Source organism: Erithacus rubecula, assembly GCF_903797595.1.
Source record: "Erithacus rubecula genome assembly, chromosome: 3".
NCBI classification, from domain to species: Eukaryota; Metazoa; Chordata; class Aves; order Passeriformes; family Muscicapidae; genus Erithacus; species Erithacus rubecula.
In genome coordinates this window covers 65499400-65525754 of record NC_136689.1, presented here as the reverse complement: position 1 = coordinate 65525754, position 26355 = coordinate 65499400, and the positions used below count along the sequence as shown (strand labels likewise).

Genomic DNA, 26355 nt, shown 5'->3' with positions numbered 1-26355 from the left:
CATTACTTTCCCAAGGTTGGTTTTTAAGAAAGCAGAGAAAATCTAGAAGTACCAGTCTATTTGTTTTGAAACCTGCCTTGCCATTTGAAATTTCATAGCATCTAGAAAAGTTCCCTGTGACTATTAGGAGGTATTTTATATTTTGGCCATGCCTGTACACCTTTGTCATAATATATTGTTTCAGTTTCTGTGGCCACATTTCATGTTTCAGATGTAACCAATGACGATCTAATTCTTGAGGCGACATAAAATATTTTTATTTGAAAAACTTTTAGTATGAATCATGTAATTTCATGTTTTACATTCTTTTTATGAAGCAGCCCCAAAAAAACCTGAAGATCAAACTGGGAATGTTAACTATTGCTGTCACCCATACTACCTTTGCAGTGCTTTTTATTTTTGATGCTGGACCTGCCTGGTTCTTAATGATCCTGACTGATTAGCATTTGCCTTAACTAAAAGGAAGATGTATTTGGGGTTAAGGCATTAGCTTTGCTTACAGAATTTGCATTTCAGTTCTCTTTTGAGTTTTTATGGTTCATGTTTCTGAGACTTCTGTCCTGACACATAATGATTAGAAAAAATTGTTTAGTGAAACAAAGTGTCTGTAAATCATTAGAATAACTAAAACTCATCAAATATAATGAGGGCTTTGACAACAACTCTGCTTTTGGCAGCATTGAAAACTTTGCCCTCTTCTGGCTGCGCTGCTCTGAGGTGCCAGGACTTTCCTTGCTCTGCACAGTGGCATCTGCAGAGGTGCTGAGCTGGGGAGGATGGTGGCAATTACCAAGTGGGGCTTTTCCCTTACACTTATCTGCCAGGTCCAGAATGCTCTGTGTGTTGCATACCTTACTAATGTACAACTCTGTGAAAATATATTTCTATTTGTGTATAGTAATATCTATTTTAAACTTTCATTTCTAAACATATACAGAGAGAGTAGCTCTGTATTTTAATTAAGTTTTGATGAAAAAAAAATTACTTGCCTAAACGATCCATAAAATTCTAAGTAAAAATTAAAGACTTATCTAGCTTTTTCTGTGAGAAGCAGTTAGTCATTTCCTGGTGCAAAGAATAACAAAATTACTGACTTTCCCATTATCTTGGCTCATTTTTGTTCGATGCCAGGTGGTTGCTAGAGTTTGACAAATGATTGATTTGCTTTCAAAGGGTGCTTGAATTGCACAAAGCATTTTTCATATTAGAAAAGACATGGTCATTTTTTTCTACAGGTTTTAAGATTTATCGCCTCGCACAAGTATTGTAAATTAGTTTGTTTGCTATTTATTTTCTCTGGATTGCTGTAATTCATGTCATTAGTTGAAGGGCAAGTTTTACAGATGGTTGGAGGGATGGCCTTTTAAGCATACACCCTATCATATTTATTTATTTTTTAAACACTGCTACAGGACTGCAAGTCAGATGGGTAGATTGCTACTTCCCATTTACTCACCCTTCCTTTGAGATGGAGATCAACTTCCAAGGAGAATGGATGGAGGTTCTGGGCTGCGGGGTCATGGAGCAGCAGCTTGTTAACTCAGGTACTGAAACTCCTTTCTTTCATTGACATGTCTGTTAGCAAACACTTCCAGCTCCACAGCCTGGAATGCCCCTTCTACCCTGGTGAGCACAGACATCTCTGCGGGGCAGCCGCCACAAATGCCCCTCAGGTGGAATGCAGCCCTTGCACGCTGTGATCTGAGGGTAGCAGCTGAACAAGTGACCTGAAGCCTGCAAGCAGAAGGCTTATCTTTTATTTTGTGCAGTAAGGAGACAGACAGATGTCAGCTTTAAAAGAGAGCCTGCAAGTTAGGGCGTGCGGTTTTTTTCTTTCCCAAGAGATGTCAATTGCATTCTTAGTAACGATTTAGAAGTATCAATAGCAAATAACATCTCTTAATATCTGCAATTTCAAAATGCTTCTCTATATCTAAAACACAGAAAGAGGAATGTGGTATCTTTCATATTGCTATTTGGTCGCTGAGTAAATGGTGGGTGGCTTTTTTCTTTTGTTTTGTTGCTTTTCTCCTCAGGTTGGTTACTTATGAGATTGTAAATTGCATTAAAAGCAACATCATTTATTTTAATTGAAATTATTACAGAGCAATGTCACCTGACCATTTTGCTTTCTAAAACTGACAAAAAGAAATTGGTGGACTTTTTCTAATTATATTTTATATGGAGAATTTTGCATGCTTGCTTTTTCATGTACTGAGGATAGGCGATTCTTAGTAAGCACAGGACGGTCAACATGTGCTCAGTCCTGTGTTGTTCAGTGTCTTCCAGTACTATTTAGAGTCTTTCGGTATGTGATCTATATGTTTAATTCCAGCACGTGGGCTTTCAGATATCCATCATAAATGTAACACTGTTGATTTTTTTTTCCCTTTGGTTTGCTAAGCTGTTGCATTTTCACATGCGCTAAATTCTTCCTATTACAGACCAAGTATGATAACTACAAATTACTTAATTTTGGTACCATTTACTTGGCACAGCTTATTTTCCTCAAAGTTTGCTTGCATTTTAATGTGATCATTTTCCTTTTAGAAAGATATCTTCTTCCAGAGTTTCCCCACAATGAATTAATGATTTATGCTAATGTTCTCTCAGGTTATTATCTTCGTAGTGTGGTAAATACAATACAGCTTCTAATCAGTCTCGGAAGTGAAAGACTGCTGTGTAATATTGTTTCCATTAGATGTAACACACCAGTGTCCAGGCTTTCTGCTTCAAAAGCTTTTATGCTGCTCAACTCTTATGATTAGGATCCTCTAATGGGTGGTAAAAAAACTAAAATGTGTCTCAAAACAATTACTGTATACATTTGTGTGTGTGTGAATGGATGTACATGAAACACCAGAGGTTTCTACAGCACTTTTTTTTTTTAGCTTTCTCATGCGTGGGCTTCCATAGCACTTTCTCACCCTTGAAATTTCACATTTTTTAAATGTTAGACCAGATCAGAATTTTCCAGGGGAGAAAAGCCAGCCTCATTCTTAGTCATTCACTGGGATCCAGTCTTCTGGACCATTCAGATTTTCCATCTTAGCAGCAAGCAAGACTTCTGTTGCTTTGGTGTGTAGATGAGCAAGTATAATTAGTAAAAGCTGCAAGTACCATCTTCATTAAAAAAAATTCTGCTGTTGATTATTTTTTAAGAGTTGTTTGCATTCAGAGAAGTCTCCTACAACAAAAAAAGAGAAGAATATGGTATTATTTACTATTTTCTAATAGTGATAATATTTCTAACAGTGGTACTATTTTAAAAGAAAAACATAAATCCTTTATTATGTAATTATTAAAAATTACACAGTACTCCAAAGATGCACTGCATTGTAAGGGGTGATGTTACATGTTCCCCTATGGCTGATGGTGTTTAACTTCCTGGTTTTGTCTGCTTTCTTTTTCATTTGTATACCTGAATATATAACTTTAATAGGAGTGCTGTGTACTAATTTCAGTTTAAAGAAAAGGGGGGGTTTGTTCTGGTTAATCCTGGAAAAAATACATAAACTTGCAGTATATTAGAAAGTACTCACATTTTTAGGTCCATGGTGAATATGCAAGGGAACTTTGTGGCTCAATAGAGCTAATTTCAATTAACAGCACCCAAGGTATGTATTTCTGTACTTCAGGAATTTGTTACCTAAGATTTGTGAAGCTGGTGTTCCTTGGTGGGTGCCCAAGTTCCAAGTCTTTATGGAGTTCTACAGTTCAAACCTTTGAATACAGGACGTTGCTTGCTCAGAGGCTGTGATCACTTAGTGTTGCTTAGTAACTGTGAAATTGGAAGCAGTTAGGGTGTGATCCTTTGCTGATGGAAATCAATGGCAATGTTCTCAGTGCTCAGTGTTGCAGAATATGTTAGCTGAGGACAGAAGCAAGTAAATTGAACTAAAGTTTACCTCAAAATCACGAGACTATAAGCCAAATAATTTAAAAATTAAACCAAACCTAAACATTCTTCCCCCCCACCCCAAAACAAACCCAAACCCACAAACAACAAAAAGAAGATAATTCTGTAATGTTTTTGCTAAGACTTCTCATGATATTTTTAAACTCCTGAAGTATGCAATAAAATAATGTAAGGGTGGCACACCAGATCCAGCCTCAAGTCCAAGGCATTGCTGTATCATGATGACTTCCAAGCCAGTGCCTACAGGTGAGTAGAACAGGCATGGTTATACTGATCCTTCCCTGATACACTCCTGCAGCTGCTTCAGCTGTTTCCTGAGCTGAAAATGGTATGTTTGCCTTCAGTAGTAATTGTGGAATTTTCTTCCATGCATTTGTTGAAATATTTGAGTCCCAGTAAACCTTTACTCTCTGCAATGTCTTAATTTGCCTAACTTGCATGAGGAATCACTTCTTTCTTGTTGTGATCAGCAACTTAGAGATACAGTTAGAGCTCTTCTGTAATGCAAGAACAGTTAGCGAGTCTCTCTTTTTCCTTGTTTAAACCACTCAGTATTTGTTTCAGTTGTAGGTCTTGTCATTGACTTCTTTCCAAGCCAAAAAGTTCTGGTCAGGCAGTCCCTCCCTATGTGGGAGCCTATCCATATGTTGAGTCACGATCACTACTGCCTGCATCTTTTCCAGGCTTCTATTTTTCATTTTATTAAAATTCTTAATATTAATATTCTTAATATTTATTTTGTGTTGACCTTTAATGAGCCTTGAGTTGAAAAAGAAGGGAGGATTTTGGGATCATGACTGCTGCAGATGCTGACTTGTGGTTATTAGGATGGTTGAAGCATCCTGGCACACAGGCAGGCATTCAGCTCTGGGTTGCAGCTCAGGTTGTGGTCTCATTTCCTAAAGTTATGAGTCATGAAGGCTGCTGTATTTAGGGTACCAGTTAGAGGAATTGGTAGAACTTTCTGCTGTATGCAGATTATTCTACCTTTCACATCAGAAATTAACCGTGATATTTACAGTCTTATGAAACTGATTTTATTTATTTATGGGTTTTTAAAAATTTTATTTTTTGTCAGCTTAAAAGGAGTAGGGAATGGTGTAGGGGTTTGGAAGAGGAAATGTCAGCTGAATTTATAGCAAAGGTAGTTGTCCTAGTTTCTTGTTAATTTTGTGAATATTTCTAATAGAGGAAAAATTGCTAACCTGTCGAAGCATCTTCATTGAACACTGTTGAACAAGACAAAAGGAGTTTGTCATAAGTTCTTCAAATCATTGCTTTTGTTTTAAAAGGTTGTTTTAAAAGGGAGGTTGTTTGCCACACAACCTGATTCTTGAAGTGTGGGTCTTTGCCATTGGGAATCCCTTTTACAGGTCAGTTGCAGGATTTTTTTCCCAAAATTCACATAGTACTGGGCCCAGGACTGCCACCTTCAGCCAAATACAAGGCTTAACATGTAGAACTTGTTTGGCTTCAATGCTGCAGTAAATAAGTCTTTCTCTTTCTTTACTCATTTATTGAAGTTCATCGAAATTGCTATTTGAGTGGAAGTAGCAACTTTAAAATTCTTAACTAGTCCACTCCTTTTTGGTTTTGGCAATAGGGTTATCAATCTGGACAGTTCTCAACAGGCAGCAGGTTAGCAGAAGAATTATGTCAATGTTACCTTGCAGGCACAGAAATTTGTTGGGTTTTTTTTTTAATTTTTGAATATGTTCTTAAATGAAGTATTAGGTATGAGTGACTTAGGTTATTATATCAAGCAGCAGGAGGTATTTTCAACAAGAGGAAATCTAATCTCTTTCATCTATAGTTTTTTTGGTTTTTTTTCCTTCTCAGCTCTTGCCTGGCAAATTACATTAAAATGTTTGAGCAGATGGTGCATGTGGCTTCAGTCATGTGCCAGCCCATGTTCTGTCTCTGCTAACAGCTCTCTGTGGGGACCTTGAAATAGTTAATGCTGTATGTGTTTGTATGGATGTAGTGTAGAAGGGTAAATATAATGCATTTAGTTCCTGAAACCCTTCCAAGTGAAATTAAAGTTACAGAGGTATTGGTGTATCGAGCATCTGGGGCCTCCCAAGAACATCAAGTAAAACTGTTGGATGGACTGGTTCTTCCCATAGGAGCACCCAGAGAGATTTAAATCTGCTGCATAAGCTTCACAGCCTATCCCAAATTTCTCAGGGGTCACTTTAGGTCTCTGTCTCCTGCACAGCCACGCTACTGTAAGATCTAGACTGTCCCAGCCCTTCCTGTGCTTACTCCCCTGAGACTGCTCTGAGAGAGCAGTGTCATCATTCCAGGCTCGTGGACTGGAATTGAAGTGCACCAGAGGCTGATAGGGATGCACACTGCAGACAGAGTGCAGCTGCCTTAGTAAAGTGAGCTTGCCTCTGTCCTTTTACACTCAACAGAAAATGAAAGTCTTCCAGTCAGATGGAAGCTTCCTTTTGAATGTGTGGAGCTTTTTGGATCAATCTCCTCAGTGTTCTCTTTCTATGTCTGACTGCAGGGGGAGCAGAGTCTCCCAGTTTAGGCAGGTACCTGAAGGTAAAGTGAATATCTCATGAAGATACAGTGTCTCAGATGAAATAAAATTATTGGGAAATTAGGAAGCGTCTGAGTTTTATTGACTTCCCAAGGGTTGCCTGTTGAAGAAAGTGAGGTTGAATCCAACTTTATATCTCAGCTCCTGCGTCACCTTTGTCTCCCTCAATCCTCGTGATTTACATCTGCACATACATATGTATAACAATAAATACAGAATGAGACAAATAAAACAAATTGATGTCCAATTGAATACAGAGGGAGGCATATTTGGCCTGTTTTAATTTTGGTGTGTGGTTTTCCACACACACACACACACACACACACACAGAGTGTAATGCAGAGTTGAGAGACCTTCTGGCTGAGTTGAGAGACCTTCTGTTGAGCTGGCAGCCACTGAAATTTTGTGTTGATCGAACATGGAGCTGGTGTGGAGTTTTGGGTTTTTAGAGAAAGATATGATTGAATTTTTCTCTCTGTTCTTCAGATGTCATACAGATACCCAAAAATGTATGGATGTGGTACATCCAGAGATGTGTGTACCTAAGACAATGCTGACCAGTTTATAAGGGAATAACTAATAGGACGGAGGACCTAATTTTCCCTGAATATCTGTGGTGTTCCCCCCTGTCTGTATGAGGAGAGGAGCTGTGATTGTAGTCACCTGGGTGGCTACCAGCAAAACATGTACTTGACTTTTAAAGAGTTTATATAAAGGCCCAGTCATGTAAGTTGAGGAGGGGGGAGTGTCAATAAGGTGATCTTTGTTGACTACCAGATATCTTGACTGTAAAGGAATCATCTATAGCAAGTGACAGCAGCAATTTTGGCCACTTCTTAGCATCTTCAGACTAACAATTAGTGCCACCCTCCTTTGTGACTGTAAATATAACTGCTGGTTCCCTAAGCATCCCAGTCCTGCAAAGGGAGTAGAAACAGCACTGCTACATAGTTACACATGGTCTGAGCTGTAGTTTGGGATTTAAATTTTGGCAGGATTAGATCTGGACTCTTAAGACTTTAGAGGTTCAAGTTTCTAAAGAGTACGTATTTTAAAATTGGGATGACTCTTACATAGAAAAATTATTTCTTCTAACTCCTTTCTACTCAAAGAAGAAATTGAAGAGAGTTTATTACTTGTTTTTGTATGAAGATTGCTTTTTGGGGTTGATTTTATTTTGGTTTCTTTTGAACTGACTGGAAGGAAGTCCAAGTCTTTCCTTGATAAGTAATCCAAAACACAGAAATGAGTTATACAGAGGTGACATTCTTGTCAATCAAAGGGTGTATTGTTTATTTGTTATTTGTTTCTCTTGTTCTGACATCTCTGGCTACACCATCAGGTGTGTGTATTGTGTTATAAAGTTAAATCTTGCCTCTGCCCTTCCCTTTTCCAGGTCAAGATAATTTGCCTGTTGTCTTCTTCTTAATTTACAACTCTATTTTTAAAGTTGCTCTTTCCTCAAGTTTTTCATACAGAAGGAAGCCATAAAATTTTTGAAATGTTGCTTTCTCTGCTTTTATTACCTTTGATAGATTCATTATCTGCATTAAAGTTGGTATTCTTCAAAAGAATTAATATAAGCTTGCTTCCAATCTGTAGTGTTTTTATATATTGAACAAATATAGTATTCCATTTTATAACAATTCTATTATACCTATTCCTGGGAAATGTTTTATTTGTTTACAGGGATATCTTATGGAAGAAAAAGTATAGGATTGATTCTTGGAAGTAAGTTGTTAATATAAAACTTGGATGGCCATTTGAGTTGTGGTTTTATATGATTTTTCTAGCTTAGTATTAAGAGTAGTAGTGCCAGTAGATTTAGAGGACAATTGCCCTTTCATGGTGCAAGATTGAATTTTTAGTTAGAATATAAGTTTCTTATCTTCATAATTTAAGAAATTATGTTGTTTCTTTTTGTTTGCACAAAAATGTGACAAAGGGTTAACTCAGGCTAACACATTTTTAAATCAGCAGGAGTGTTTATTTGACTGACTGACTGACTGACAGACACATCTTTCTGAATAAGAGCTCCTCTCAACATATTTGAGGCCTGTTTTAGTCCATTTCAAATCTAGAAAAGAAAAAAAAAGAGATAAGCAGTTGCACCTTCCAAAGTTTCTGCTGCCTTTGAAGCAGTTTGTCCATGTGTATCTATTGCTTTTCCCTCCTTTAAGTTTTTTAATCAAAAGTAAATTAAAGGTTTAGTAATTCACTATGATTTGTCTCCTTCGGATCCTGTAGGAGGACTAGAGCACCACACACAAGAGAAGGCTAAATACTGATGAATATAGCTTATTAAGCAGTTCCCAAGTAAAAGAAAGTGGTACTCTCAGAAACCTTGAAGAGCAACAATTTATGGCACAGAAATGGTGTTTCTCTTGGCTTTATTTATGCAAATGAAAATACATCTAAATAATACTATTGAATTACTTTGCTGTTATATGGTGAATGCTGAATGTTTTTAATCATCCAGGAGTTGGTTCAATGAGCCTAATATAATTTGTAATTCCTCATCAGGCTGGGATACCCTCTGGGTGTTTTTGTTGCGTTGCAATATTCATTTTTGCTGTTCCCAGGACATTTACCAAGACTACCCAGCAGAGGCTGGAGAAGAGATTTTAGAGGCACGTCTCTTAACTTTCTGACTCTGATACACAAAGCTTAGGTGAGACAGATTCAGTTCAGCTAAGATTAGATCAAGCATTTTAGGAAGTACTGTTCTTCTCTAGATCTCTAATGCGATCTTGATTTCTCGTTTCTGGAGGGGGAAGCTTTGGTTAGGATCCTTCTGTTGTGCCTTTTTCTTGTCTTTGAGGTTGGTAGTTGGTGAGAGGAGTGGGTGAATGCAGGTCTCCTGCTGGAGCTGAATATGCTGAACCTCTTCCCCCTCTCTGCTCTGCAGGTGTACTAAGAAAATAGCAAATCAGTGGCAGTGTGTGTGATCAGCCTTCAGAGCTCCGTGCCATTTATCACTGATGAGTGAGGCTCATGTCTTTTGAGGACAAGGGGTAGGGAAGGGAACACCCAAGCATGTCACATCGTTGAGAGAGAGCAGCAGCTTGCTAGTGCTGAGAGCCTGGCTATGGCAGCAGTCCAGGCTGAGCCAGTGGCACCAGCCCCCCATGGCTCATTCCTGCTGGAGAAGATTGGATTGCCCAGCTGTCCATGTGCCAGTGCATACTGATCTGCTGCTGACCAGGCAGGCGAGCCTTGGCTGGGGAATCCCACTGTTTGAATCGTGTGTAAGCAAACACACAACAGCTCAAGAGCCAGGGCTGGGCCACTGCTCCTCTGCCATTGCTGCCTGACAACAGAAGAACCTTGCATGGTGTTACAAACTCTAGCTTTGTAGAAATATGTCAGCTCCACTGGTGCCATTTCTGCTTGTATTACAAAGACTACCTTAGCTTCAGTTTTGCTTAGGTTTTGTCTTCAGACACCCAGATTTACTTTCCTGTTCAGCATTCATAAACAGGAAGTGCCTACAAACAGTAGAGAGGATAAATCTACAACACATGAATAAAAAGGTGTTCAGAAGGTGATGATGCTGTAATGGATAAACATTTTTCCAGAAGGAAAGAAAGAATCTAGATCAGGTTTTACACTTCCATGCTGCTGGAGGTAACTGCAGCATAGCTACAGAGAGAAGACAGCCTGTTCCAGGCAGTGTACCAGCTAATTTGGGGCAGGGTTTGCTGATGTACCTGAAATGAATTAGGGAAAAATGTCAGCCTTTATTAACACTTTCCCCCATGTAAATAACTTGACAGATTACTAATAGATATTAAAGCAATATCTCTTTTTTTTCTGAGCAGAATGGATGTAATAAATTATGTATTCTGATGACTATAATGTGAACATCAGTAATAAGTTTGATCCTTAATACCATGGCAAAGTCTGAGGAAACTTTTGTGTGTAGCAACAAATGGAATTTAATAGGTAATCATGGAAGTCATCTTGTGTCTATTTTCTTTTTTGGCCAGATGGAGAGTAGAGGGGAGAGAGTGCTTGTTTGTTTCCTTGCTTTTGAGTTCATTTGGATTATTAAAAACCTTTAGCTGAATATTTGTAAATCTAGGCAAGTTCTATATTCTCTAGGAGAAAGTATTGGCTTTATAAAAAAAAAAAAAAAAAAAAAAAAGAAAAAAAAAAAAGTGAAAAAAACCAGTCCTGATTAAAAGTCCCTAAACTGGTGGCTGCATTTAGTACTGTTCACGTCCTCACCCTACAATGACTTTAATTTCTACTTTATCTTAAAATTATGGAGAGACAGGAAAAAGTAACAAAAGAACATGTTTTCCAGCCCTAAAGTTGCTCATTCAAAAGTATCAGTCTTCTTTATTCTAATGACAAAGATTGTCACCAATGTGGTAATTCAGAGCTCTTTCTGTTTTGGGTTTTTTTTTCCCCTTTTTTTTTTTTTAATTTTTTTTTTTTTTAAGAGTGGATTCACTGAATTTCTTTTAGAACAATGATTGACATGAAATAGTGGTGGGGATTATAACAGAAGAAAAGTTAGTAGGATCTAGTTAAATAAGGCAAGGGACTCCACCTAGGGCTTTGACTGTACTATCTGAAAAGCATTTAGCTAATGAATTATTCCAAAAGAAAAAATACAATAAGGAGAATCCTTTTCTAATATTAGTTCAGAATTACTTATCATGTTTCAAAAGTGACAGTCAAAGATAAACTCTTGACTGGGACTCCTTTTTTCATCTCAGGGAAATATAGTCTTAATACAATACTGCTGCATTGTGCACAGCAAAAACTATAATTGCCAGGATATCTCTGCTACTGTATTAGAACTCATCATGCCACAATCAAGACAGGAACAGAATTCCTCACTTTTCCAAGTGCTAAATTGCTTTACAGTCTTATTGAATAAAAGCTAGTGATCTTAGAAAGAAAAACTGTACATTGCCTATATTGTCACTTGCTGCTGCTGTTTTTATTTATTTCATAAGAGGTGACAGTTCATGTTATACAGGAGAGTTTATTTTTGCTAGGGTTCTCTGTTTGCAAGATTGTCCTGTGCCCCTCTCTTGGTCATTTATTTACTTTTCTGGTTCCTGAAGTTCTGGCCATGTTTAGAGGAAGTACAATAACTGGATTGCAGATTTTGCACATCACATGTGAGCAACAGGAACAAAGAAAATGAGAATGTACTAGAGCCACTCCAGAACAGGAAGCTGGAGCTCACTTAAGCCATATGAAGATGCACTTAATTGTGCCCTAGTTTTAAACAAAAGTTACTGTAGCTACATTGCTCTCAGCTTTCACACATCACTAGTGAAGTGGAGCAGACTGTGCATAAGCAATTGCTATATTCTGCATATGGCTGATTGGAGGAGCTGTTAGCAAACATTAGAAAAATGTTGTAGCATCCTAAATGGATACTCAAGGTTGTTCTGTGTCATATATGTGGTTTTATAATAGTATCCAAGTGATGAGAGTGATACCCTGGTGACTATCTGTATTGCTTTAAATGTGACCCTATAAGGTGCTGTCCTAGTGGGACAAGGAGCAAACTGCTCTTTTGTTTTGGCAGTATGTGATGCTGAGCAGACTAGCTTCTAGCTTAAAAAAAGTGTAGTTTGTGCTGTTTTTGTTTCTGTGCAGGTAGTCAGTACAAAATGATCTTAGTAGAAGGAAGCCTGTATATCCTGGGGTGGAGAGAAAGGAGCACTCAATATGTATGACTGTAATTCAGTGAATAGAAAATAGAGTGATTTTTGTGGTGCCCCATCAGTAGTTCTGTATGTCATCTTTGTGGCTGTCATAGAAGCACTAAGTCTTAGAAACAGGAGAGGGGAGAGGAGGAAAGTGTGCAAGATCAGCAGTGAACATTCATATCACTGATGGCTGTTTTTTAAAAAAAATAAATTATAGCATTATGCAATTTTCATAAACACTGGTATTGCCCTGGATTTTTGACCAGATACTTTGAAGGAAATATTATTTAAAAACAAGAGGGAATTCAATTAGAAGATGAGATGGATGGAAATTTGGGTCATCTAACGCCAAGCATAGGAGCACTTGCAGTCGTAGTACACCTGGTCATTTCCTTTAGACCTCTGTGGCTGCTCTTATGTTGAACAGAAAATGCTCTCCTGTTCTCTCTTCTTCTTCATGAATCAATAATTAAATTTTTAAAAAAATTAATAACCCTCACAGCCCTCTCCCATTCTGGTGTTCTTAGTTAAATTGACCATTGGGTTTTTCAGAGGAAGGTAAGGAACAGCAGCCACTTACAGTAGGCATGCCCAGAGCTTGAGATCATGATGGCATTGTTTTTGTAGATTAAATTAATATGATAATTCTTAGAGGTAGAAATGAAGTTGCAATCTTAAAAAAAAAAACAACCAAAAACCCACATCCTTCACTTATTTTCAACAGACAGCCTCCTGTCTTTTTTCTATGACACATGCAGGTGTGATACTCAGCAGTAAGAGAAGATCATTAATTCTTTCCTTGAAAGGCTCAATTTTGAAAAAGCTAGTGTTCCCCTACAATGACCTTCTTGCTGCCTTATGATACTCTGCAGGAAGAGAAAATCAGCAACTTTTTCCTTGAAAGGCTCAAATTTGAAAAGCTAGAGTTCTCCTACAGTGACCTTTTTGTTGCTTTACTCCCATCTCCCTTTCATTATTTCTGTTCTCCTGGGGCTTGAAGAAAAATGCATACACCTTAAGTTAGGGAAAAGCTCTGTGATGGTACAATTCACAGGTGGAGTTTAAGGAAGGTGAACTAAGGGACACTGAATCTGTAATTTCTTTTATGTGTTCCACACATTTGTGCAATACAGAGCTGGAAGGGCCTTCCCAGGCTCCCTGGAGACACCCAAAAGGCTTCATAGCACAAGAGAGTAATTGCAGCAAGTATGCTGCCATCTGAAGGACAACCCCAAGAAGATTTTCAAACCACAGCTGAGGAAACTGTGTCAAGGTAGTTTGACAGCAGGGGAGGTGCCTGCATGAGCTCATCAGCTCTGTTCTCCAGTTCTTGTGGAAGTCTTGTGCAAGACACTGAATTTTGAGGGCTAAGATTTGTTTCAGGTGTTGTTTTACTCCTAGTTCTGGGCTTATGGCTTGAACAGTAAAGGTGTTTGACAGGTGATTGAAAGCCTCTGTTGACTGACTGTGACCTGGTCCATTGGCTTTGATTTTCTTGCTCAACTGTTCTTGTAGAATGACAGTTTTAGTTTGGGTAATCCAGTGTACAGACATGCTTTCCATGTCTGCAGAGGTGTGAAATGGAAGCTGAAGCCTTGCTCTGGGACAGGCAAAAGGCATGAGGTGTCATACTTAGGGTAAGAGTGGGATTGGAATAAAATGCTGTATTAGGAATAAGTAGGAGCAACTCACCACTGGTGAAAATGAGGAATAAGAAAGATGTAGTAGCTGTTTCTTGACAGCTGAAGTTTAAGACATAGTAACAACTGGAACTGGAACTGAGAAAATGTTTGAGGAATCACAATCTTTCTGTTTGGGTGGTTTTTCCTGAATGAAATTGAGGGGATTTTGGTTTTGTTCTGATACATACATGTCATCTGAAAAACCTCAAACTAAAGCTGTAAAGTCTAATGGCTTAGAAGGGATATATTTTCCCAAGACCTTGTGTGCTTCTTCCACAATCCCTTAACCTTATTAGACTGCAGTCTTCCTGCAGTGGAGTCTGTGTTGGGTTGATGTGGTCAGAAATGTGTATTCTATCACCATCTGCTGAAGCCAGGTGGGGTAATGATTCCTTATATCTGTGGCACATACCATCTGCTAATGGGCCATCTTTAAAACCAGGTGAGGTAATCATCTTTATCTTTTCCACAACCCATCCTCCCTCCAGGCAGATATCATCTGCTGCTGGCCCATTGAGTCCCACTGCATGACTGATAAAATTACATCATCCCACTGGAGATGCTCCAGCCAGGGGGAGGAGCCAAGCCTTTCCTACCTAGAGAAAAACTGAGATTTTGGACAGCAAGTTACCTTCTTTCCACTGGATTCCAGAGGAAAGCTGGACCTTTCCACATCATCCCTTGGACCTTCAGAGGAAAACTGCACCTTCTACAGGAGCACTGCTCCAGCTGAACCACATCTGCCACTGCAGGAGGATGCAGCCACCATTTAATGGGACTGCTGCCAACACCCTGACTGACTGACAGGGTGTCAGGCTGTACTCTGACTCTGTCAGGGTTGGGATTGTTTTTCGTAATACTGCATTTCTATTTTAATTTTCCTAGTAAAGAACTGTTATTCCTAATTCCCATATATTCCCCTGAGAGCCCCTTAATTTCAAAATTATAATAATAATTTGGAGGGAGGGGGTTTACATTCTCCATTTCAAAGAGAAGCTTCTGCCTTTATTGGCAGACACCTGTCCTTCAAACCAGGACAGAGTCCTACCTTACTGAAAACTCCTCAAACCTTACTGTTGGTCATCATGAAAATACCCTTATAACATACTTCAGATCCAAGACAGATTTGGAATATCTGTAGGTGCCATAAGTTTGAGAAAGCAGTAATGTATAGATCTGCTTGCAGTTTGTCTTCTTCAGCTGCTGAAGTGCATCCATTTGAAACCTCTGTCTGATTAATTCGTTTGTTGGTTTTTTGGGGTTTTTTTGTGGTTGTTGGTTGTTTTGTTGGGGTTTTGTTTGCTGTTTAAGGCATGTGGAGAAAACATAATGGAGAGGAACACTGCTTTTGACTGTTCTCAGTGATAGAAAAGTGGCCAGTCTGTGTTGTCCTGCTTAGATGCCCTCTGTTGGACAATAATAAAAATGGTGCTCCTATGTAGCAATTCTCAGCAGCATGCCTTTTTATAAAGGCTATATTATCAGGCACATTTTACAGAAGGGGAAAGTGTGACTACTCAATTTAGTGACTTGTCTCAGGTCACCTTACAATCCACTCAGAGAGAGGCTGGCCCTTGGTTGTCCTCAGTAAGGACAACATGACTGCTACCTTGTCACCTTCCACTTGGAGGGTAACTCATCATGTGTTTCTTTTTTTGGTGCTTTTTCATTACAGCATCCTTTTCTGAACATTTCAATTAATTCTGAACATTTATCTCTGGCTCAGAGAGCTTGCTAGTGCTTGGGGTTTGTTTTTTGTTTGTTTGTTTTTTTACTTAAGAAGCTCTGAGCTGGGAGAAGCAAAACAAACACTCAGTGAAGTATGTCCCAATGTAAAGTGAAAGCTCCCTGAGATTCCTACTACTTTTTTTAATATGACAGCATATAGGGCTGGTTTTCCTTTCCTGCAACATGTGATTGGCTTGGTGCACTTGGACTGATGCATTAGAAAAGGGTTGGAAAATCCTCTGAAACTGCGTGTAAACAATTTATCTGGGATTCAATGGCACTCAAATTCCATGTGTTACATTGTAGTTTATATGATTAAGTGCTGTCAGACTAGGCAAGATTAAGATGTACATGGGGTATTGTTCTTTGTTGAGATGATCATTGACTACCTGAGTTATAGCTGCTGAAACATCACCTGTGGCCATATCATTGCATAACTGCAGCTTCTGGTCTTGGTGGCTGGCAAAATGCCTTACCCACCAGATCTGTTCCTGTTGTAGAAGGTTCTCATATGTGAAAAAAATTACTAGGTTTTCAAATCAATTCTCAAACATTCTAAATATACTTGTAGTCTTCGTTCCATCTGTAGAATGGTATTCAATTTCATATAGTGATATATCATTTGTCTCTGTCCTGGTGATTAGTAATCATGTACATGAAGAAGGTAGCACTTGTTCTGCACTGAATAAGATTAGATCACAGGCATGCTTACAGCTAGAAATTGATTTATTTGATTTGGTCTTTCCTTTCTTTACAAAACTTGCATAGTTAACTGCATGGAAGGCATGATATCTGTATTAAAACTATTCAGCAGTGTTTGCTTGAACTTAACATCTCTGTTGCAGTCATAGTCTTATTAAATTTACTTGTGTATGAAATGGAGATAATAACCTATTGACTTTTCACTGTTGATTCAGGCTGGATCAGGAGTTGCAAAATGCTGTCATACCTAGCAATGGAAGTCAGTCAGCAATTGCAAAGTAGCCTGGGAAGTCAGCAAGTGTATTCAGCAGATCTCTAGCTGATAGAAGTAGAGTGGCTCAGCCTTAGATTTTAGTGAGGAGTGGGCAACCCATATCATGGAGTAGCTTGTAAGTAGGTGCTGAATGGTGTGCTGTAGGCCTGGCACAACACTGGAAGCACAGGCTTTGGAAAACAGGCACAGCCTGTGGCTCCTGGGAAATGCAAAACTAAGCAGGTCATGGGAAGAGCTGTCTGATGTGGAAGCAAGATGTTGATGAAAGTCTTACTGTCAGCATCTTGTCTCTTTGCAAAGGACCATCATCTGGCCTCTTCTGAATCCCTACCAACATGCCCAGTTTGGGATGGAAAAATACAGGCTGGTATGGTGTCCTTCTTAAGGGGATAACCTTGCTTAGTCCAGGTATCAATGATGGCTGGTAGAGCTTTTCCTGCAGCAAATAGGGTTACTTAGATGCTGTTCTTCCAGAGGCAGAGCACCTGTGCTGTGAGGCTGGAGGGTTTTTTTAATGCTATTAATTGTATCAGTGCAAGGAGCCCCCCAAAAGGAATTACTGTTCCTGAACATGCAGTGAGCAAGTAAAAAGTACAGAAAGAATCCCCACTGCAGAGCTCACACAAACTAGCACTGATCTGGCAGTTAATGAGCAAACAAAGGAAAAATGTTAGAAAAACCAATATAAGTTGTCACCTTGGGTTTTTAAGGTAGTAGTCTTCTGAGTGTTACTGCTCACAATGCTGCCAGTCAGACTGCTCAGAATAATGTCCCTGCTTCAGTGTTATCCAAGGTCTGCACTGCAGCCACACAGAGGAGACTTTTGCTGGGCATTATTGTACTAGAACATTTTTATATTATTCTTTTTACTGACTTGAAGATTAAGATATATGCTGACTAGGCTCATGCTGAAGGGTTCTGCATTAGCTCTCTGATCAAAATTTAGTACCACTGTCTACCATAAAAATTCATTTTGAGAGGTATCCAACTTGAACCGTTCCAGAATACATTTGTCATTGTAGCTTAGATGCATTCAATGTTTTTGATGCATTTTCAATCACTGTTTACAGCACTGTAATGTTTCCACAGCACTTGGCTTGGTGGCTGTGATCGTTTGCTGCATAGGTGGGTATTTTGTGTTTTGGTTTTGGTTTTTTTTTTTTACTCTACCTAAAACACTCTGTTTTGCAGCAGTTGTGGCTTGATCTCATCAAGGTAAAAAGACAGCATTTTTATTGCTGCTGCAAATCTTTCTGCACTGGGTGCTTATAAGTGCCTAGCAATACAGCAGCCTCAAACTCAGCAAGAATGGTTGAAAAGAGTCTGTGGGGGCAAAGTGAGACTAATGCCTATTTCCATCCCCTCTGGTGAGAACTGCTAGGAGCAGAGAAAACCCCCTCTGTCCTCCCCAGCACGTCAAAATCCGTCAGCTAGCTGCTAATTGCCTGTGCAGTGATTCACATGCCATCTGCCATTGCTGGGATCTTTTGTCATCTCTGGTAGGCTATAGGCTGTTCCATAAACTTCATGTGGTTCTTCTGTCAGTGACACCGGCTCAATGCAGTGTGGTAATAGCAGCAACACTGCTACGTGCAGAAATTAATTAAGGAACTATTTGCATGTTGTTCACCCTTTCCTTTGGTTTGAGAGGGCAGTATTCTTTGGGATAACGAGAGGGGAGAAAAAAAACAAGGAAGGTTATTCCAGTTGTGTGTTACTAAGTGTTCCCCCACCCTTGCAGAAAGCACAGAAAGCAACTCGTGCAGAGTGGGAGAAAGATGCCAAAGCGAATAAAAAGCGCAGAGGGCTATTCCGTGTTTGTCTCCCCGCGGTGCGCGGCCCCGGGCGGGCAGCGCAGAGCGCGGTGCGGCGCTGGGGAGGCGCGGGTGCCCTGCCTGCCCTGCGCTGGGCAGCGTCCCGGCACTACTTATGTAACGATTGCATAAGTGCCGCTGCTGTGACTGTCAGAAACTTGTGGGAAGGACAGGATTTTTCCCTCCCTTCTCTGTGGCTTGAATCAGAAGCCAAGTCTAAGATGGTGTTGTTTAGTCCCCTGTGTAGCTGGGGATTCTCTCTCCCCCGCTCCGAGGGAGCAAAGAGGGTCCTGCCTTTGTTTAATCCTGCCTTGTTTTGATCTTAATTCTTGCTTTTCTCCTTCTTTTTTTTTTTTTTTTCCTTTTCTCATTTGCCTGCATTTATATTTCAATAGTTACTATTGCTGCTACTATAGTTTTCAATAATTATATGTTCTATCAGCGTTTTCTAAAGCCACCTGGGTGATTGCTGAAATGCCACTTGTTTTAAAGCGGTCTCTTCATGGCAGAGGTGCTGCAGAGTCTCATCTGATTTTTATCTTCCTCCATACAAGCCTTCTTTGGGGTTATAACATCTATACGTATGACGTCCCAGGTGCATAAAGCACCTCAGTATGCTAATGTGTTAGGGGTGGTGAGGAGAGGAGAACATGACATTATCCAATCGGTCCATTCCAGGCTGCAAACCCAATACTGGTTTTTGCAGGGACCCCGGCGCACACCATTGGAGGGTGTCGCACACCTCCGCCAGTGAATAAATTGCTCGGGGAACATGAAGTCAGGAGGTGACTGGGAATGCCGGCCGCCTCATTCCCCAGATGAGCTCTTCGCCAGCTGAGCTGGGGTCACTCGGTTCACGCAGCTTGCACAGGCAGCGGCACTTTGCTCAATCCCCGCCGCTCCCTCCGAAGCGCCGTGCCACTGGCGCTTACCGCTGCTGCAGGGCTGCTGGTGCAGCGATTTGTTACGTTCTGCTGGTTCCTTGGCTTTGAAGCACGAGGGGAGCTTTTGGCTCGTCCTTTCGTGCCTTACGACACGCGTGTAATTACCGGCGAGGGGAAAGGCGAGAGGGCTGGCCGGGGTGATGGGAGCCGTGCCTCCCTCCGCCCCAGGGCTCCCCCGGGGCCGCAGCGGGCAGCCAGAGCCCCGCCAGCCCTCCCAGATGGAGTTTGCACGTCCTTCCTCGCCCCCCAGCCTCCTCCCTCCCCGAGAGGCAGCAGCACCAGCGCCGAGCTCGCCCCGAGGGCGCGGGGCTTTGATGGAGGCGTGTGCGCCGCTGGCCCCGGGGCTTTGGTGGGTGCCGGGGGATTTGTCCGCAGCATATGCGGTGCTGTTAATGATTGAAAAATTACCACAACAATTAGTCATGGATCGCTGAAGGCAAGGCCCCCAAACGGTGTGGACAATGTGATTAAATCCGTGTATGTGACAATTAACTCTCCTGCAGGTTTATCCACCGAGGAAATGGGAAGAAGATGGACATAAAAAAAAAAAAATGACAGGCGAGAATAATGTGGCAGAATGGACCCGATACAGCTGGCACTATCAATTTTAATCTGACACTGAATTAATCACACTTGGATTAATCCTGTTCTTATTGCACCATTCTGGTTGCCTGTTTATTTATATTCTTCCTCTATTGTGTGCTACACGGAGGCATGACGGATTTAATTCCTGTCCGTTCCATGTTCTTAAATTTAAAAGGCAAATCCTTCAGTCATGCCGTGTTTGAGGTAGTCCGTGGTGCAATTATCTCATAAAAAATGAGCAGAGTCCAGATGCACCATACCATGAATCCCCTTCTGTATCACAGCTGAGTAATTCTCAATAAATATTTGTTCACCAAGTATTCTCACTGGGTAGAATATTCTGTCCAGCCAGCCAGACATGCAGACACACAAGAAATGCTTTGCTTGTGCATTTGTGTTGTCATTGGGTAAAATTTGGTGTACATTCATTGGTGGTTCTTGTGCTCATGATTTTATTTTGAGGGAGCAAAAGCAACACTTTTGTAGTGTTGCAATGTTATGTTATTTTCCAGACTGGAAATGGAAGAACATCTGGTATACAAACCTGAGAGGGCTGGTATAGAAGATCTGGTGTACAATTTTTGAAAGATTTAGACTTTAAAAGGAAAAGAAGGACCAATATTTGCCATACCTTGCTGAAGCCTTGAGAAACTGTATCAGTAGACAATCTGCTGGGATTAGCCAACTGTGTACCTCTTCTAGCACAGGAGAGGTAACTTGCTGACTGTACTGCTGCTGTGCCTGCTCCCTCACAAGTCTCTTGTTCACAAAATGGCAAATGCCACTTAATGGATTGAACTAGCCACATCTTAATTTTGCCTGTAGCTGCTGCAGACCTCTCTCTTCTTTCTTCTCTCATCAGCAGCCATTTCCTGTCTTTATTTTGTCATCTCTAAAGAATTCATTGTAATTTTGAACTCAAGTTGACTGGAGATGTATCTAGTTATGCTGTATAGATTCAGTTTTACTGCCACATGTTAATACTGTGGTCTGCAGTGCTTAACATTATTTTAAGTGTTCAGATTGCTACTCTAAGTGTTGGACCTTCCCTGACTTTTAAAATCCTAGTGAAAACATGGGCATGCATAACTGTGTTCTTGAACAAGGTTACTTAAAGGCACAAGTGTTTCCATTAAAAATAAATAAAATTCCTGTTCATTTATACTGTCAAGAGGTTTTTATTCAGACTCCTCTATTATCAGTAATAGGAAAACACAAAATAAGGTGTAGCCGAACCATCTTTTAGAGTAATGGTTCTTGTCTTGTTGTTGCCACAGAACACAACCTGTACTTCTGTTCTGACCTGTGGGCTTAACCACAGAGAAATGAGCAGGTCTTGTGAAGTCAGTGGGCAGTAAAGATATTGGTGGACATGATACATAATTCACTGCCCTAGGGAGCCTTGCTTTCTGCTGACAATGTAGCTTTCAAAAGACTGTTCAGGGGCAGATGCATGAAACTGGAGGAACTGGAAGAGATGAATTTTACTTCCTGCATCTATTTCTGTGCAAATGTGGACAGAATAGATATTCTATTCACTGATAGAAATGTACTAAGTGAAGGTCAGAAGAAACTCGATCTCGTACCTCTAGCACACCAGAAGATTTGCAGTACGTTCTAGTCAGAATCTCAGCCTCACCCTCATCAGAAGTATTGGACATCATAGCTGAAGTAAAGCCAAACTTGAGATTTCAATCAGAACTGCTTCTTTTATTGTGTTTTTCAGTCTTCCAGTAGTTTCTTCTACTTTATATCCTGCTGAATCTGGGATCTATGTCTGGACTTTGTTGCTGTTACTTTTTTTTTTTTTGTCACCTGTTTAAAATTCCCAGGGAAATGAGAACAAAAAGTGTTTTGAATGGGGAGGGTTCAAAATAATTTGTCACCTAATTATTGGTGCTGGAAAGATGTGTAGTAAGTAGTGGATATTAGGTCTGTCTGGCAATAGTTTGATTGTCCAAAACAATAGGAAAAGGATTTTTTGCGGGGTTGTTTTTTTGGTGATGGTGATTTGAGTTTTTTGAATTTCTTTTTTTCATATGGGAAGATCAGTTTTAGGTCCTGATCTGCTCTCTCCTGATCTTCTGGCAGCTCAGAGGAGGAGCTGAGTGTATTACAAACTTGTAGTGGGGAATTGGTGGCTCTGCTGAGCAGCAAGAATAAAACTAACTTTACATCAATATCAAAATACTGTCTGTGCAGGTGACACGAAATGCTAACAGTATTAATTTAATTTCTTCTCATGTCTTCTCCCTGCTTCCCTATTCCTCTGGTACAGTCTGGTGTTTTGCAGTTGAATTTGCTGCTGTTTGATGGATAGCAAATACTTGCTGATTATGTAACTAATTGACAACTATGGAAGTTACTTCTTTATTAAACAATTTATCAAGTGTTTAGGAGACCATTTATGTAGACTCTATTAACATAACAGCAAAAGTTGAGTACATTGGTAGGAGGAAAGTGTAAGGTGAACTTTTAAAGCAAACTTCATTTTGTTTACTCTGAGGCTTCACATCACAGGGGTATGATGCATTAAAACATTACTGCTTTGGGCTTCTTACACTAGGTGGTCCATTGGCCAAATGCATACTACATTATTTAAATTAAATTAAGATTCATCAGACTGATTTGCTGTGCCTGCTTTATAAATAGGGCAAGACTGGCTTAAGTTTGGTTAGCAAGAATTGAGCTGCCTTGTGCAGCTCCAGCCTCAGTAAGTGCTGTTGGCACACCTGAAGTCACGAGTGAACGCTCTGCAGGTGGCAGTGCTCGTGGTCCCTGTCAGAGCCCAGGGCGAGGGCATCCTTAAGCATTCTGTGCACGTGGGGTCAAGGAGCGTGGTGCAGTGTGTGCACGTGGTGATTGCTTGGATCAATGTACAAATCAAACCCATGTTTGCTCACTGGCAGAAGAGATGAGTTGGGAATGGAAATGAGGTAAGAGGCCTGCCAACAGGAGAGGGAGTGTTCTGAGTGCACAGAGCTAGAGAGTGAGATGGTGAGCTCTTTGGTACCCAAACCTGAAGCATTGAAGGGCTTTTTCTGACCTTTTCAATGAGAGTATTTCCTTCCTAGGTGATTTTCAATTCATGATCTGCAAAGAGGAATATTTTTTTTATCATCTTGCCCCACTATGTGTTTTTCATTTCCTTTTGCATACATGGAACTGGATAGGAACAGTGTGCTGCCCCAAGTACTGAAAATTATCTTAGTGTCGTTGTGAGAATAGAATTACTTAAGGTTATTCAGTGTCAAAAAGAATATAATAATCCAAGCATTCTTCTGAGTTAGCACAAGGGGAAGCAGTGCACGAGGAAAAGGCCCCAAAACTTTTGAATTAAAACAGTTGACAAAGCATTCACATTCTTCTTTTTGCTCTCTCCTCCTAAGTGAACCTAAATTTTACTTTTTAATTTTTTTCTCTTTGAGTTTTGTCTGCAAAACACTATTTGGGTGTGCACCTGAATGATGAATATTCTTCTCAGAGGGAGAAGTGCCAGTAAAGTGACAAGAATAAGTGCTGGGTTGAATGTGTGGAGAATATGATGTGCTTCTGTGGGTGCAGTGTTAATAGTTCTTTTATGAAAAATGTGGATGTGGATTCCAAAGGCTCATGGCATTGTTAATATACCTGTAGCTTGGCCATCTTATGAAGAGCAGAGGAGAGGAGTATATTTGTTGACTCAAATATGGGTGCCTGTATTTAACAGTGGTGTGCACTCACTGGTAATTGCAAGCCAACTCCAGTCTGGAAGCCAATAAAAACATGACAGCATTTGCCAGTGCCTTGGCCAGTAAGTTCTGTCTTTCTGGACTTTGGGTTGCTGGACTATTGCTATTAATTCAAGGAGAATTTGAACTGGGTAGGAAATAAGGAGACATAGAATCACAGAATCAGAAAATGGTTTGGGTGAGAAGGGACCTTAAATATCATGTAGTTCCAACTCCCCTGCCATGGGCAGAGACACCTTCCACTAGACCAGGTTGCTCAAAACCCCATCCAGCCTGACCTTGAACACTTCCAGAGACAGGGCTTCTGCAACTTCTCTGAACAACCTGTCCCAGTGTCTCTCCACCCTCACAGTAAATAATTTCTTCCTAATAGCTAATCTAAACCTACTCTCTTTTAGTTTGAATTCATTCCCCCTTGTCCTGTCACTACAACTCCTTTTGAAAAGTCTCTCTCCATCTTTCCTGTAGGCTCCCTTCTTGGACTGGAAGGCTGCAATTAGGTCACCCCAAAGCCTTCTCTTTTCCAGGCTGAGCAATCCCAATTCTCTCAGCCTTTCCTCATAGGAGAGGTGCTCCATCCCTCTAATCATCATTGTGGCCTCCTCTAGACTCCCTCCATCAGTCCATGTCCTTCCTGTGGTGGGCACCCCAGAGCTGGATGCAGCATTGCAGGTGGAATCTCACTAGAGTGGAGCAGAGGAGCAGGATCACCTCTCTCAATCTGCCACCTTGAGGTTTCTCTATTTGGAGATTGTTTTCTTATCTTCTTTTGGGCATCATGTTCGTAGTCATTAAAACAATTTTTTGCTGTGTGGAGCAAACATTAAGGGACGACACTGCTAATCCCTGTGGTAGTGCAGAACAATTCCATATGGTCTATTGAATAACTGTAACTGTAAGAGTTTAGACCATCCGTTGGACAGATTTTATGCTCTGTGGACGCTGTTGTATCTACAAGTGGAGAATATGATCTACAAGAGTGGAGATGGGGTGAATGAAAAGGCAGAAATCTTATTTTACTCAAGGGTTGCATGGTGCACTTACGATACTTTTGGGATGTAACAAGCCAATGCAAAGGATCAGGTTCCCAGCTTTTGACTTTCATAAAATTCTTTTTTTCTTTAACCAACATGAAAAGAGAGCAGATTGCAGACAAAACAGCCAAAATCTGATCTTTTTTTCAATAATGTTTCTATTAAATTAAATTGAGAATAAAGTTATCATTTGTTATTTAAAGCAGTTGTAAAAAAGCAGACAATATATAGAAAGTATATAAATATATTTATTAATGTATCTCTATGTGTTTATATATTTGAGTACATGCACACATAAACTCTTATTATTCTCTTTTGAAGTGCCCAAAATGTTTTCTGCAGGTAACATCCAAATAAAGACTGTGGGTGTTAGTATTAGCTTTTCTTAAATGTGCATGTGGAATTGAATGACTAAAGAAGTGGAAAGAAAAGATAAATGATTTGTTGTAAGCTGTCTACTTGTTTTTTACTTATGTTAATGGGCATAACTAATTAATGTATTTGAAAACCTGGCTTATTCATATCTAGTTTTATTACAGAAAAACTGCCGTTATTAAACTTGCAAGGAGCATATAATATAAAAGCCAGTATAAACTTTAGGTCCTTAAGGTGCATATACTGCAACTTTCTGAAGACATTGGTAAGTAGGGTGCAGATTTTTAGGTGATGTGCTCTTTGATGGACACCCTCTTTGTGTGTTCTGTCACACCATGACAAGCTAGTCAATTTTGTGTGGGTATGAATTCGTTATTACAGGCAAAGGAAGTGTTTATCTTGGTCTTGTACATATAGGGCCTAGCAGGAATCCTAGAAGAAACAGGTCTGGCTGTACAGATTTTCCTGGTAGCAGCAGTATCATGTGGTACTAGTGAGCACAAGGCAATTCACCTGCATGCTTTTCTATTAGCTGTACACCTCCATAATTACTGCAAGAAAGAACCCAGGTACTACAGCCTTGAAAAAGGTGCTTGGCATGTATTTTTGAAGTATAAGAAATTGCAGTTGCTAATACAGTTCAGAGGTTTATATAGACCAATGCTTATATACTTGATCCCTGTATAGCCTGACACAGAGAGTGCATTTAGTTTTAATATTTCCTCACAGTGCATTGTGCAGGGCATGGAACTATTTAACTTTCAGGAAATGCAAGTATATTAAAAATACTTTTAACACTTGTCCTTTCCTACTCAAAGCTGCCTTACAAATATCCACCCTTCCTAAGCAGAAGTAAATTCTTTGTCTGGCTGATTAACTAGGAAAAAAATATCTCTTGGAGACCTTTGCGAGGTCATTAGTGAAGCTTTCTCTTCAGAACATGAATAAGCCACCTGCCTCTCATAGCCCAAGGGAGCCTAAAGGCAGTGTGTGTCTTGGAGCACACAACAGAACAGCATCTGCATACTGCCAGACTGATCTGCTAATAGCCAAGGGAGAGAGAGAATTGATGCCAGGGGTGAAGAGAAATGCTGAAACCTTGCGAAGTGTTAAGCAGTGCTCACCTATTTATTAGACAGCTAATGCTGCCTGTAGCGTTACCAGTGGAGGATAAAAGAAGTGGGGCATGTTGCAGATTGTTAATTGGTCTTAGAGCTGCATGTTGTAATTACTAGCTTACTTTCTTCTCTACAAAGGAAAAAAATATCCCAGAAGGGACCAAAACTGAGACTGTTTTCATCTGCTAAAAAATCATGTTTTGTTTTAAATATTTCCATT

At 40.1% G+C, this 26355-nt stretch overlaps 1 protein-coding gene across 5 annotated transcripts in view; it reads left to right on the top strand.

Annotated features, from left to right (window-relative positions):
* The window catches only part of FARS2 (phenylalanyl-tRNA synthetase 2, mitochondrial), a 227899-nt gene that overhangs the window by 68115 nt on the left and 133429 nt on the right, over positions 1-26355 (top strand). For all 5 annotated transcript variants that reach the window (XM_079299456.1, XM_079299455.1, XM_079299452.1 and 2 more), the window contains one exon: positions 1413-1544. In XM_079299456.1, coding sequence (XP_079155582.1) covers positions 1413-1544 — 132 coding nt within the window. The remainder of the gene's footprint in view (positions 1-1412; positions 1545-26355) is intronic.